The sequence below is a fragment of the Mytilus trossulus genome, chromosome 4 (genome assembly GCF_036588685.1).
Source record: "Mytilus trossulus isolate FHL-02 chromosome 4, PNRI_Mtr1.1.1.hap1, whole genome shotgun sequence".
Lineage (NCBI taxonomy): Eukaryota > Metazoa > Mollusca > Bivalvia > Mytilida > Mytilidae > Mytilus > Mytilus trossulus.
The window spans coordinates 58539561-58555392 of NC_086376.1; the positions used below are offsets into that span (position 1 = coordinate 58539561).

Sequence of the window (15832 nt, forward strand, 5' to 3'; positions counted from 1 at the left end):
AAACCACTGATGCCGCGAACTCTTTCAATTAATATGTCAATCATTATTTAAAGTAATTGTTAACATCTAGGTGCTTACCATACGAAATTTGTTTGTTTGTTACATCTTTCTTAGTGTGTATAATGATCTTACATGCTCGTACTTACTTGACCTTTGAATGGTTTTTCTTTTATTTTGAAGGATGATAACATGGAAGAAAACCTTAAAGACATCTTGATTTGGGACCCTCATTGAACACATTTTAGGATAACATATCACACATCTGTCAATTGAATCGTTTGAAACCTTTCTATTTCAAATATACTATTAACAACATATAAAAACAGCCAGTGAGTGAACTCACAAACTTCTGAACGTGTTGAATTTTCTTCTAATGCTTCACGAAACATCTTTTTAATCTATTTTCATGTTTTTTTTGTATCAGCAATCTAAAGTATAACAAAACTACCGAACAAGGCAAATTAAAACTAGAGGCTCTAAAGAGCCTGTGTCGCTCACCTTGGTCTATGTGAATATTCAACAGAGGACACAGATGAATTCATGACAAATTGTGATTTGGTGATGGTGATGTATTTGTAGATCTTACTTTACTGAACATTCTTGCTGCGTACAGTTATCCCTATCTATAAGAATTGGCCCAGTAGTTTCAGTGGAAAATGTTAGTAAAAATTTACAAATTTTATGAAAATTGTTAAAATCTACCATAAAGGACAATAACTCCTTAGGGGGTCAATTGACCATTTTTTAGGTCTAACTTTGCTGTAAATTGTTGCTGTTTACAGTTTATCTCTATCTATAATAATATTCAAGATAATAACAAAAAAGCCAAAATTTCCTTAAAATTACCAATTTAGGGGCAACCTCCTAACCAGTTGTCCAATTCATCTAATTTTTTTTAGAGCAGATAGATCTTGACCTGATAAACATTATCAACCCCTATCAGATTTGCTCTAAATGCTTTGGTTTTTGAGGTATGAGCCAAAAACTGCATTTTACCCCTATGTTCTATTTTAAGCCATTGCGGCCATCTTGGTTTATTGGTCGGGTCACTGGACACAATTTTTAAACTAAATACCCCAATGATGATTGTGGCAAAGTTTCATTGAATTTGGCCCAGTAGTTTCAGAGGAGAAGATTTTTGTAAAAGATTACATAGATTTACGAAAAATGGTTAAAAATTGACTTTAAAGGGCAATAACTTCTAATGGGGTCAACTGACCATTTTGGTCCAGTTGACTTATTTGTAAATCTTACTTTGCTGAACATTTTTGCAGTTTACAGTTTATCTCTATCTATAACAATATTCAAGATAATAACCAAACACAGCAAAATTTCCTTAACATTACCAATTCAGGGGCAGCAACCCAACAACCAGTTGTCCAATTCATCTGAAAATTTCCGGGCAGGTAGATCTTAACCTGATTAACAATTTTACCCCATGTCAGATTTTCTCTAAATGCTTCGGGTTTTGATTTATAAGCCAAAAACTACATTTTACCCCTATGTTCTATTTTTAGCCATGGCGGCCATCTTGGTTGGTTGGCCGGGTCACCGGACACAATTTTTTTTAAACTAGATACCCCAATGATGATTGTGGCCAAGTTTGACTTTATTTGGCCCAGTAGTTTCAGAGGAGAAGATTTTTGTAAAAGCTAACGACGGACGACGACGGACGACGGACGCCGGACGCCAAGTGATGGGAAAAGCTCACTTGGCCCTTTGGGCCAGGTGAGCTAAAAAGGGAATGTCCATAAAACATCAGACGGACTTCTCCCTTCTCACAAATATTCCTATTTCTAAACATAAAATTAAAACTGTTCAAGTTTTGGCTTATAAAAAGAATGCCCAACAGAAATATAAATATCTTGTTTTATGCTGACACTTTATAACACTTTGAGCCTCATCTGCATCAAATTAAAAATAATCGGAAATTAGAATCGTTTGAAGGACGTGTTTTTAAGTAACTTCAGCATACTTTAGACGTAACTTCTCCCCTGTTAATACACAATTAATGTATCAGGCATCTAATGTGATTAGTATATAACTTGTTTTTGGAAAAGTCTATTGTTTTTTGTGTATTATATACTGCCTAGGCAATTTGGTCTATTAAGTGCCTTGGCAGATTTGGTCTGTTTTGTAGTGGCTAAGCAGATTTTGTTCTGCAAAAAACAATTTTGTAGTGCCTTGGCAGTTGTCTTTTGTAGTGCCTCAGAGGGTTTTGTTTAGTTTATTTTGGACTGCTTTTACGTCAGTATGCATTATTTTCTAAAACCTAAGCGGTTCTTTTTAATATTATTTTGTAGTGCTTAAGCAATTCTGGTTAATGTCGAAAATTTATTGCAAGGCAACTATAACATTCAGAAGAGCACAATGAACCTAAATCATGAGTATAGTAATTCTAATCACATAAATCATGCATATGCAGTTAAATTTGTCTCCTTCAATCTTTCAGTGTTTTCCTTGTAAATGTCTGCACTGTTACAAATTACTACTATCAAAAATGTACCAAATCATTTGCCAAAATTAAATAGAAAAAAGCCACTTCAGATAGATTACTTTCAATTCAACAAATAAAATTTAATTCGTTCAACATCATTAAGAGCTTGATTCTAATGATTTCTTAGTTCATTCCTGGGGATTTGATCAAAATTATACATGATAAATTTGTTTCTATTTCTCTTGTAGTCGAATGGTCTGTAAACATCAAACAAATCGCTTTTTGTTTTTCTTGATGATATATTCATATTTACAACTTCATAATAAATCAATGACCGCGGAGTCTGTAGAACTTTCATAAATCATATATATATCCTACAAACAATCACAGATTATGCAAGGAAATTGTTTATTGGTCTTAAGAGACAAATTACATCTCGTTCGGAGATTTTTTTACAATTCTGCGCTTATGTCAATGTGCCGAAAATGTTATCTATCATGCCATTTGATGAAATAAAACCTTCTTTAGCGTCTTTTAAGATCCAATAGATTTTATATAATGTAATAATTACTATTTGAACATATCTATGTAATTACCATGCTTGAAGCTGCAATAGGGGTTACTTTAACGGTCAAGACAGACTGGAAGTATTTCCAAATTGTCGGTCTTATTGATTGGTGAGTAATAGAGAATAAATTGACCATATTTGTATAAAAATTTGAAAGTTATTATAATCTATATATTCTAGACGATATTTGCGACTGACATGGAATTTCCAGTCGGATTGTAGACATGCAATATGCTGGCTCGTTTATTTTGCATGTCGCTCAAACCAAATAAATTGATATATTCCATTATTCTGGAACCAATACTTGAAAATTACATCATTTATTAAAAATTTACGATGCGTAATAGCTTGGAATTACTTTTCTAAAATCAAATTTAAAGTACGATAAGTTAAATTATTCTGCCGAACCGAATTTCTTTTAAAAGTACAACGTTGAGTTCAAAAACAAAATTTCCTTGGTAAATCAGCGGTGTAAATTTGGATAAGACATGCATGTTTCTATTAAGGTTTTCAGTTAACAATTTGTCATCGGTGTTGAAATAAATGCATCCCATTTTAATTGTGTACAGCTTGTTCTTTTAAGGTCAAAAGCTGTCATAATCATTCAAAATACGTAAAAGATGCTGGCTATTTGTCAAGGATACAATGGCCCAACGATACAAAAACAAAAGGACATTTGTTCTTTTTAGTGATTTGCCTGTATTTTTTTTAACACGAATAATACTTAGATTGAAAGTCCATGAATGATGCAAAGCGATATAGGTTAGCTTTAAGTTTTTCACGGGAGTCCAGTGAACTATAGTTCATCCCCTTTACGTATAAAAATAATTATGAATTTGTTAAGATTTGTTTTGCGCCTGTATATTAATGAAAAAAAACTCGCCAATTGTAAAGTACACAAGAGGAATGCAATAATCTTTATATGCAGTTATAACATGAGATAGTAAATTAAGGGCTGCGCTTTGGCGCATGATACGCCCGTTGCCCTTTTAACTTGTCTTTTATGCTTTAAATGTATTGTCCAAAAATTGGAAAATCTCCCTCTTTTTAAGCATAAAAATTCATAACACGGAAATGTAAAATCTGAAATTTATAAAAATTGAAAGGGAGCTTATATCAATAGATATTAACAATTCACCAAAGTTTCATGGACATTGGTGAAAGTCTTTTTGAGTTATTGTCCGAAGTGTTAAAAATCCCCCTTTTTTTATGAATAAAGCCCCATAAATCCAAAACTGAAAATCTGAAATTTATAAAAATTGAAAGGGAGCTTACATCAAGAGATATAAACAATTCACCAAAGTTTCATGGACATTGGTGAAAGCCTTTGAGAGTTATTGTCCGAAGTGTTAAAAAAAAACCCTTTTTTTATGAATAAAACCCCATAAATCCAAAGCTTAAAATCTGAAATTTATAAAAATTGAAATGGAGCTTACATCAATAGATATAAACAATTAACCAAGGTTTCATGGACATTGGTTAAAGCCTTTTTGAGTTATTGTCCGAAGTGTTAAAAATCCCCCTTTTTTTTATGAAAAAAGCCCCATAAATCCAAATCTGAAAATCTGAAATTTATAAAAATTGAAATGGAGCTTACATCAATAGATATAAACAATTCACCAAGGTTTCATTGACATTGGTGAAAGCCTTTTTGAGTTATTGTCCGAAGTGTTAAAAATCCCCCTTTTTTTATGAATAAAGCCCCATAAATCCAAAACTGAAAATCCGAAATTTATAAAAATTGAAAGGGAGCTTACATCAATAGATATAAACAATTCACCAAAGTTTCATGGACATTGGTGACAGCCTTTTTGAGTAATTGTCCGAAGTGAGGAAATTCCCCCCTTTTTTATGGATAAAGCCCCATAAATCCAAAACTTCAAATCTGAAATTAAAAAAAAAACGAAAGGGAGCTTACGTCAATAGATATTAACAATTCACTTAAGTTTCATGGAAATTGGTGAAAGTGTTTTTGAGTTTAATATTGTCCGAAATGTGGACGGCGGACGGACGGACGGACAACGGTATACCATAATACGCCCCGTCGACGACGGGCGTATAAAAATAAAGATAAAAAAAATCTATAGAAATGTCTCAGAGGGCACTAGACAAATGTACAATTTTTTATTATTTTCTTTAACCCGGACGTTCAGCAATCAGAAAGCAATCCGCCATCCATGCATCTTTTTTTAATAATACGTTTTATCTTACCCCCTGAACATATATATTCTAGGAATATGATAGGTTAAAAGCAAACGCATGAAGATCGTGTATATATCATATTAGGTTAGTATTTCAATACAGTTAGTTGTCGTGTGACTTCTTTTTTTATTTAATAAAAAGAACACAGTGTTGATGAAAATTCTTTAAAAAGTTTCAACAGACTCAAAAATTGATAATGAACGATTGAAAAAAAATCATAAAACGAATTTAAGGCAAACAAGTTGTATCGTTGGCAAATGTTCTTGTAAAGACCACCGCATATAGAATTTATGGACCCTATATATATATATATATATCGTATAAGGTCACTAGATTAAGGCAAACGCAGTATACCGCTGTTCAAAAGTCATTAATCTATTGAGAAAAAACAAATCCGGATTACTAATTAAAACCGAGAAAAAAACACATCAACTATAAGAGGAAAACAAAGGAAAAACAGAAACACTGAAGTGCAGCAAAAACAAACACTAACATACATGGAAACGAAATATTTGATAACAACTGCAAATTCCTGACATTTTGGGAGACAAAAAGGTAAGTTAAACCTAGTATAATGTCTGGCCATTTTCTTAAATACAATCCTTTACATTCGTGCCGTTTACATTTGTAATAACTTCAAAATAAACTTATTATAGATACCAGGATAGAAATTTTATATTTACACCAGAAGTTGAAGAGACTTGGGGACCATAAATTCCTAAAGGTTTTGCCAAATACAGCTAAGGTAATCTTTTCCTGGGGTCGAAAAACCTTACTTTTTCAAAAATTCAAAGTTTTATCGACAGTTTATTTATAATTATGAACTTAGCAATGATAACTCAAGTCAACTCAGAATTGCTGACTACCGAGTTTGTGATACCCTCGGGGTAGTAAATCTACTCCAGCAGTGGCATCGACCCAGTAGTTGTAAATAAACGCATCATAGATAGCAGGATTGAAGTCTTATATTTACGCCAGACGCGCTTTTCTTCTACAAAAGACTCATCGGTGACGCTCGAATAAAACGTTAAAAAGGCCAAATAAAGTACGACGTTTAGGCGCATTGAGGATAAAAAAATTCCTCAAAGTTCTGTCGAATACAGCTAATGTAATCTATTAAACGCAATCCTTCACATAAGCGCTGTATACCTATTGTTAAAGTTGAGAAATTCATCCAAAAATGAAGAACTGGGTCTTCCATCACAGTATTGGATACCAACACTACATAAGTGTCCTTACAGACAACGGTATATTGCTAGGTCTACCAAGGGCGCCATGAAGCCTCTTTCTAAATTATTTAAAAAAAACTATTTTATCAGTTAACAAAGATGGGCTTCGATGTTATTGTGAAACTGCATAATCTAGAGGTGGCCTGAATCAAATGATACTATAAAATTCCAAAGATCTTTAAGAGTTCATACAATCTAAGACTCTTTCATCTTGCAACAGTATTATAACAATTGACTTTTCTACACTTTACACAAGTATTTCCCATTCCAAACTAAAAGACAAATTGTAAGAATTGCTTTTTTTTCATAAAAAAAAGGATGGCTCACGTACATACAGGTATCTTGTCTTGGGGAGGGATACATCCTACTTTGTAAAGAATCACTCTAATTCATACAAAAAATTCTTTGAAACTGACATTATCAAGATGCTTGATTTCTTGATTGACAAAACATTTATTACGTTGTGAGGACATGTTTTTAAAAACTGTCGGAATTCCCATTCGACACAATTGTGCCCCTCTACTTGCCGACTTGTCCATTTATTATCATGAGGCTGAATTCATACAGGAACTTCTTTCGAAGAATTATAAGAAGTTATCAATATCCTTTAATTATACTTTGCGCTATATATAGATGATGTTCTCTCATTTGGTGACTACATTGAACGCATCTATTTCATCGAATTAGAGATACAGCAGATAGTTAGGTCGGCCTCATATCTTGACTTACACCAAGAAATTGACAATGAGGTTTGGTTCAAAAACAAAACTTTACGACAAACGAGGTGATTTCAGCTTCCCAATTGTGAACTTTCCATTTCTATGTAGCAACATTTCAACAGCGCCTGCATACGGATTATATATATCTTCAAATTGATACGATATTCCTAGGCTTGTATTTCATATCATGATTTCCTTCATAGTAGCTCACAAGGAACCTTTCATAGTTGTAATCATACCTTTGTAAATTTTTCAGACGCCATCACGAGTTGATTGATCGTTAAAAATATTTGTTTCACAGATGATTTGAGATGTGTTCCTTATGTCGTAACTACAATTCTGTTCCCTTTAAACGAATGTGACCTACCGAATAAGACTATCTACCGGGATTTGTAAAACCATGAGCAACACGACGAGAGCCACATATGGAGCAGGATCTGCTAACTCTCTAGTTTTCTATGTTGTGTCTTGTGTAAGTTTTTTTTTTGTGTTCTTTTTTTAGCCAATCTATGATTGTGAATGTCACTCTGGTATCTTTCACATCTCGTTTAAACGAAAACTTGAAAACATAACAATTTAATATAATTAAAACTATGTTTTATCTTCTGATGACCTCAAGCAAAGACAGAGGATCCGGTTTTTCTGCAGTTCCAAAAACTTCCATAGACTCTTTTTCCAACTCTGAATGTGTAGAAGGTCCGAGAGCTACAACCTGAAATGCATAAAAATATAAAATTTATGTAATCAACTGGAACATATGAGACCAAACTATCGGAAAATGCCAGAGTTAACCCTGAAATATTTTCACTTACAGGGTTTAAACCATTAGTTTTTAAAATCAACGAAAAATTAAATATTTTGTAGTCTTTTTAAAATATATCAAATATTCGATGTTCTTTTCAGTGTTATACTTTAATGTTATTGGAGACATTTTTCAACACTTCATATTTTATATACTTTGTAAACATTGAAGGACATCTGAGAGAACGAAAAACATGAAAGTGTCCATAGTACAGTAAGACGGGTGCCCTAGTCGCACTATCGTTATCTTTGCTCAGTTGACCGTAAAATTTGGGTTAAAACTTTAATAATTAGGTACTCAAATTAGAAAGATCATATCATATGGAGCATGTGTACTAAGTTTCAAGTTGGATTGGACTAACTTCATCATTAACTACCTTGACCGAAAAATTTAACCTGAAGTGGGACAGACGGGCGAATGGACAAACGATTGAACGAACAGAAACACAAACCGAAAAACATAATGTCCCATGGGGAGCATGAAAACCATTATTCATCTGATTCAAATATATTATGGTTTTGTTTACTAACGACCATTTTATTTACATTCTATAGTAGTTTTTAGTCAAAACCTGTAAAAATGAATTTTTGGACGATCTTTTAAACAAGTTACTTGAACGAAAATATGCCATAATGTTGTTAGAACTCTCACACATGAAGCTGGCCTACTGTCGATTGTGTTAATTTAGGAGACTCTGAAAAATTGCCATGATGTGAACTAAATTTAGATCTTGAATCGCTAGATTAAAAAAAGTGTCCAAACAAAACATCATTGCAAAGGCGTTGAAGTCAAAAGATGACATATCAATACATTTGTCTATTTTGTTTCATTGTATAGTAGAAATAAAACATTTTAGAAAATTGATAACAAATATCTTCAAATTAAAAACATAATTAAGATTTTTTTACTCATAACGTATAGATAGCTGTTGTTTACGTTAATGTTATGGAATGTAATTTTCAAATAACAATGTTAAAAAAAACAATATATTGGCTTCATTTCATACATAAGTACATTTCACGTAAAATTCATCTTTTTTATGGTTTTTACCCATCAACATCATTTTTTTTCTCTCTACAAAACACGAAATCTTGGGATAATCCTGGCAGCACTGCTCTGATAACAGATTATCTTATATTGTGTTTCAACGTTTTTTTTCTAGACTTTGGTATATGCATCTGGTCTATAACAATTTAATGACAGATGATACAAGAACACACCCAACAATTTCAATTTTCGATTAAGCTTAATATCTTTACTATTAAACGAGAAGACCTCATTTTGGGTGTCGCTTCTCTTCTTTCCACAATAAACTAATCAACACGCCTCTGTGTCCTATAGGTACAGTGCATAGTCCCATTTGTCATCCATTCATATGATTATTCAGATTGAGTTATTTTTGGAGAAAAACGAGAAAAAGGCATCCGGATATTGTCCCGTCATTGGACGAAATTTTAAGTCAGATTAGACTTCCGGTTTGCGTTTTTCTGTATACTTTGAACATACAAAGAATAAAGTGTATTTTCAGAATTCCATCTACTATCATTTTCAAGTTAACTATCCACGTTTATTTAATAGAGAGGGTATGTATACTATACCAATGACCACTATCAATCGATTAGTAAACTTATAATTGAAAGTAAATACACCATATTTATATAGTAATGAATGTTCACAATATACAGATAAGCGCTAAAAATATTCATGTGAACTTTTGATACCTTTCCTGAAATTCTCCAGTCATTAAATCTTTTACAAAACTCATTGATTACAAAAAAAAGAAGATGTGGTATGATTATCATTTTGAGGCAACTATCCACAAGAGACCAATATGACACAGATATTAACAACTATAAGTTACCGTACGACCTTCAACAACGAGCAAAGCCCATACCGCATACTCAGCTTTAAAAGGCCCCGAACTGACAATGTAAAACAATTCAAACCAGAAAACTAGCGGCCTTATTCGTGTACAAAAAAATGAACGAAAAACAAATATGTAACACATAAACAAACAACAATCACTGAATTACAGGCTCCTTACTTGAATGTTCATAACATACTTAATGTATGTTCATATTGAAATTGATAGAAAACCAAAAAATGGGAATTTAGGAAATAAAGGAGGAGGGATATAAAAAAAAAGCATTTTCCTGTCCTTAATAACTTATGACTTATGATATTTTTTCTGAAATTCTCCAGTCATTCAATATTTTACAAAATTCTTCTAACAACACTTTACATACTTTAAACTACGCTTTGAATGCCCGCGATTTCGCGGGTGTTCTAGTATTTACTGAAAATGGAATACATGATTAGGATTGGTAAAGGATAGGATGCAGTCTTTATCAATGGCGCTTAACCTATTAAGGTGTTCCCTTTGTCTTTTGTTGTACTTTTATTCGTTATAAACTGTTAGTAGATATTTGTTAAAGGGGTACTAGCTGTCAAATTCATGGTCACCGATTATTGTCATAAATCATATGTTAGTATTTGATTCATGACAATATAAAACATTTATCTATTTATCCAAATAATTAAAAAAAAAAGTATAAAATAAACAAATTACAGCATGGGCTCGGTATTATGTAGCTTCGTTTCATGTGTACTTTAGTTTAGTTGCCATCTAATCAACTATCGAGTTGACACCAAAAGACATCCGAGGGTCATATAAGCGATATAAGCATAAATAGAGATATAAATAGATATGCGAACTCGTGCACTTGGATTTTGGAGGCCTGTTTAAGTTCATATTATAGGTTAAAAACATTTGTTTAATATCGTTTTTACTTGTAAAAGAATAATTTTTTGCCCATCGAATCAGTCAATCAAATGATTTACCTTTATTTCACTTTCTATGTTGACATTCTGTCCCTTTAAATAAATTAACACGCACAATTTATCGTTATCTATCTCTAGTTAGCTGAGGGTTTACACTGAATTTAACATGAAGACGGATTCATTGAGGTCGAATTATTCACTTGTAAATTAATAATTCATCATCAATGGTTCTTAGCTTATTTTAACAAAACTGAACCATACTGGCTGCTAGACGTGAATTTTTATTTTACTAGTTCACTTTTATTAATGATTGAACAAAAAAAATCATAATTTAGATTTTTATATATATCGTTCTTTGTGCCCCTTTAATAGGTCATCATCGGCCATTCTATATTTTGTACTGCAACTAAATATGTTTTGTTGCCAATAACGTTAATTTCATATATCAGCAGATAGCTCTACATATATTCCCAGACATTGAATCCTCATTGATTTGGCTGCATTTCAAACAGCAAAATTTGTTGAACCAATTTACCTGATATACGATCGTCTAGCTATCAATGATATTAACTGTGAAAAAAAAATTGGTCAAGGGCACTACGATACTACGTTTTCACATAGAAATTCGTTTTAACTCCTCAGATAAATAAACAAATCTAACCACATGAAAGCAGAATCAATCAAGCAAATTGCTATATGAAGTAATTATATCCTAATTCAATAAATAGTATGTATTCTATCTGTTGCATATTTGCACTAGAGCTTAGTAGTACAACCGCTGTGTAAACGTGAAATACATTGCACCGATTTTGTTGTATGTTCTGATATTACGCAAAGTCATTAAGGGATGACCACGCAACGATACATTTTCCAAATATTTGACTTTTCGCCCTAGCCATAAAAACCAGGTTTAACCAAACATTTTCTTCTGAAAATGCCTGTACCAAGTAAGAAATGTGGCAGTTGTTTTTCATTTGTCCTGTCAATTGACATCGTTTGAATTTGTCAGTTTTTATGGACTCCCACTTTTTAAATTGGATTTTGTTGGATTTGTATCTTTGGTAACTTAAATATACTTTTCTTTTCATATACAAGTAACTGTATTACTTTTGAAGGCGATATAGTCATCTAAAGCCGATAGCGTGTTGAGAAAATAGCCAGAACTCGACAACAAGACTAGCTATATCATCTTCTTCTGTGTGCTATTCTAATTTGGTTTGGTTAACTGTATTGACTCGAACGTATTTACATTGCAATTAATTAAAAAAGAAGCCGGAATCGGTTAATTATCAGTAACTACTTATTAAAAATCAAAATGAAAGAGATATGAAAGGTTATAATATTAGATAAAATTGAGAATGAAAATGAGGATTTTTTTAAAGAGAACACAACCCAACCAGAGAGCAGAAAATAGCTGGAAGCCACCAAAAAAGTAAAATCACAAAAATACTGAACTCCGTGGAAAGTTCAAAACAGAAAGTCCCTAATCAAATAGCAAAAGCAAAAGCTCAAACACATCAAACGAATGGATGACAACTGTCATATTCCTGACTTGGTACAGTCATTTTCTTATGTAGAAAATTGTGGATTGAACATAATTTTAAAGTGCTAAAATCGAAATAAGAGTGAACCTTGATAATAGTGTTTACAGACTATATTTCAAAAGTGAACATTACAACCTAATTGCAGTCGCCACATTGTTTAATTTGAGGAGATACTGCACAAATTAACAAGCATTTGCTTTATTCTTGGTTTGTTTGTTCTATTCTACTTTTTAATATTATGCAATATGTATAGACTCATTTGACACAATCAAAAAAAAGAATTAACAAATATTTAGAGCAAGTATTATTTGAAAGTGTAGGTAAGGGCACGGCTTGCTAAGATAATGAATCTTTTGCAATCAGGCAAGTGACTCCACTGTTCGGAATACATATTAAATACAAGTGTCATTGATTAAAGGATCATGTAGTCAAAAGACGAATGGTACTTACAACAGATGCACCCTATCCTAATTTCGTGACGTGTTTTACGAAAATTTTATTCAGACATTTCAAAGGAAATTCCTTCGATTGTCTTTAGGTCGCAATTTTTCCATAACTATAAATGGAAACCAAGTTATGTTATATATCTTGATATTCCGAGTTCTTCGTTTATTTCTTCTATAAGCTCTTTATTGTTTTTGTCTGAAGACGTGACTCCAATTATACTAAACAAATTTATTCTTATCTTACTGAGTACATCGTCTAGACATTCCAATTCATAATACCGCCATGTTCATTTCTATAAACAATAATCATCAGCATCAGATTGCAATGTCCACGACAGTTTAATTATGCAATAATATCTTGACATTCTCTTTCGCTCCTTATAGTCGGGTTTATAAATTGACATGGTTGCACTACATTGCTCGTCAGTCTAGGACGCTCAAGATTTATTGCAAAGTTGCTACAATTACGTTTAAATTATAGAATTAACAAACATTTAACCTTTATGCACATTTTATGACATTCTTATTTTTCTGTTTAACTGATTATGACTGAATATGTTAAGAGTATTAAAGGTCAAGGCTAGTCCAATACGTAACTGCAAGCTCTACAACGAATCTAATGAGAAAGGGATGGTAGTTGGAAAACTCATATCTGATTTATTAACCGTTGAAAAGACATAATTGTTAAAATGTTACACCTTTCTACTTGACAAAAATAGTTTCCACCTACAAAAAACTTTTCAATTCCAACTAACGTTTACTTTTTGGACTAGATTCTGTAAGGGTTTATAAACATTAGTGAGTGTAATGTTTGTAATACAATCCAAAACCAGGTCTTCTATAGTTTCATTGAAGTACAATCCTATTTTACTTGCAAATCATTATAGTTCGTTATTTCACAATCGATGAGAAATGGCAAAAAAGATATCAGGCATCTAATGGGCATGGTAGACGTGTTTCGTCTGGCATAAATATTAAATTTTAATCCTGGTATATATGACGAGTTTTGTTTAGATTACACCAATATCATCAGTGGCCAGGAATGAAAAGTGATGACCTTATATAAAAAGGTACAAAGTGGGAAAGCATTGAAGACCAAGCGAGGTTATGACAAATACAGGTGTCTTGGGAGCAAATCTACATCGACTTCTTATTTGTAACACGCTGCTATTATTTGCTTGAATGTTCAATTCCATTGTGGTGTCAGATAATTTCTATTATGACGTCAAAATTTTACGAAAACCTTTGTGATATCCGGTTATGGCTGAAAAATAGCGATAAGGTGTATTACCTTCATGAACTTATGAATTTTAAGAAAAAAAGTAAAACGAACTTAACTAGATATAGAACCAGGTTTATTCTACGAAAATGCATATACCAAGTCAGGAATATGAAACTTCGTTTGATGTGTTTGAGCTTTTGATTTCGCAATAGGAAATTTCCGTTTTAAATATTCCTCGGCGGTCGGTATTTTTTTTATTTGACTTTTTACTTCTTTCATAAACATCCACATAACGAATCAAGTGAAGCAAATGTCTGATATATCCCTTCATATCTTTCTACGATTTTATCAATCATTCTTCAGTTAAAAAACACAAAACAAATATTGCTAGGTATTGATATTCCAAGTATTATTATCCTTTTACTCAGAATAAGAGAAATTAAGAACACGTATGGACATATAACAGACGGAAACTTCTTAACATATGGCATCTTTTTGTTAGGGGTGAACTTACGTCGCCGCCGGATCACTATCCCTATGTCGACCTTTCTCCGATCACAGTCGCAGGCTCGACTCAAAATTTATATGTCGAAACTAAATTCTTCGCCATACAATATGTAATGAAATGTTACCGATGAATTATAAATGGTCACAATTTATTAACTCAATTAAAGTTGGATTTAGTTTTTTTTCTTTTTACACAACTGTATTATTATACAACTAAACAATATTTGTACTTTTATTAACTAATTCAACTTTTTTGTCCGTAATGAGCTTACTGAAGTATTGGATGTATTTCAGAAACTGTGAAACACCAAACAGACATATGAAATGTAACAATTGAATTGCCTTGTTTCTAGTACATTGATATAACTTATGTTGTATATGATCTAATTACCAGACTGTCTGCCAATAATGTCTAACATGAAACAGATCAGCTAATGTGTTGGTCAGTGTCTGGACAAGAAAAGTTAACTGACCTGATACAAGGCTTCTTTAATCAAATATAATTTTGTAATTGTTTTGACTCTCATCGACAATTATATAAAATAACAAAACAAAAAAAGTTGGTATCTGTCTACGATAGATATGGTTCCCTATTGAATATTATAAAATGTCGTTTAACAGAGGAACACATGTATTATTTTCGATAAAAACAATATGAATAAGGAGGAAATGTGAGAATAAGCAGTAGAAATAACGAGAAAAAAATCTTTTATAAAAGGATGAAGTCCACACATGCATTGCCCTAGATGTAAAATAACATAGAGATGCGCATTGCGACAATACATTCTCAATTTTATTCTTTTTTGATGCTCGTGACAAAAAACTTAAAATCATTAAAAAATTGAAGAACTGATAGAAGCGAAATGGATATAAAGTATAGCTTAATAAGGGCACCGAAAGTAAGAGGTTTACAAATTTTGGTAACTCACAAAATGTGAGAAAATAGCATGAACTGTAAATAGTTTATTTTCAGGACTGCAGACCTCTCTTCATCTTATTGCTTGCAGTGGAACCTGAAAATAAACTATGAAAAAACTAAATGTGTGATATTTAACACATCTGGTCGCTTATTAAGTTCAAAATTTACCATCAATAATATCACTTTAGAAAATGTTAAACATTATAGATATTTGGGAGTTGTATTTTCAGCATCTGGTGAATTTACAGAGGCAAAGTCTGAACTTTACAAAAAGGGGTTAAAGGCCTTTTTTAAACACTTATGTAATTTAATAATCAGTCTCTGGACTGAGAGGGATAAACTGATAAAAATGTAAATAATGCCAATTTGCTGACCCAGTGAATCATTCATAGACCAAATTTAACTTTTATGGCACTAATGGTATCCATAAACAGCTTAAAATATTTTTTACATGAT

At 32.1% G+C, this 15832-nt stretch overlaps 1 protein-coding gene across 1 annotated transcript in view; it reads right to left on the reverse strand.

The window, feature by feature from the left end:
- Positions 1–7715: 7715 nt before the first annotated feature.
- Positions 7716–15832, reverse strand: part of LOC134715635 (uroporphyrinogen-III synthase-like) — a 34004-nt gene continuing 25887 nt past the window's right edge. Inside the window, exon 9 of the mRNA XM_063577951.1 lies at positions 7716–7867. Coding sequence (XP_063434021.1) covers positions 7754–7867 — 114 coding nt within the window. The 3' untranslated portion in view covers positions 7716–7753. The remainder of the gene's footprint in view (positions 7868–15832) is intronic.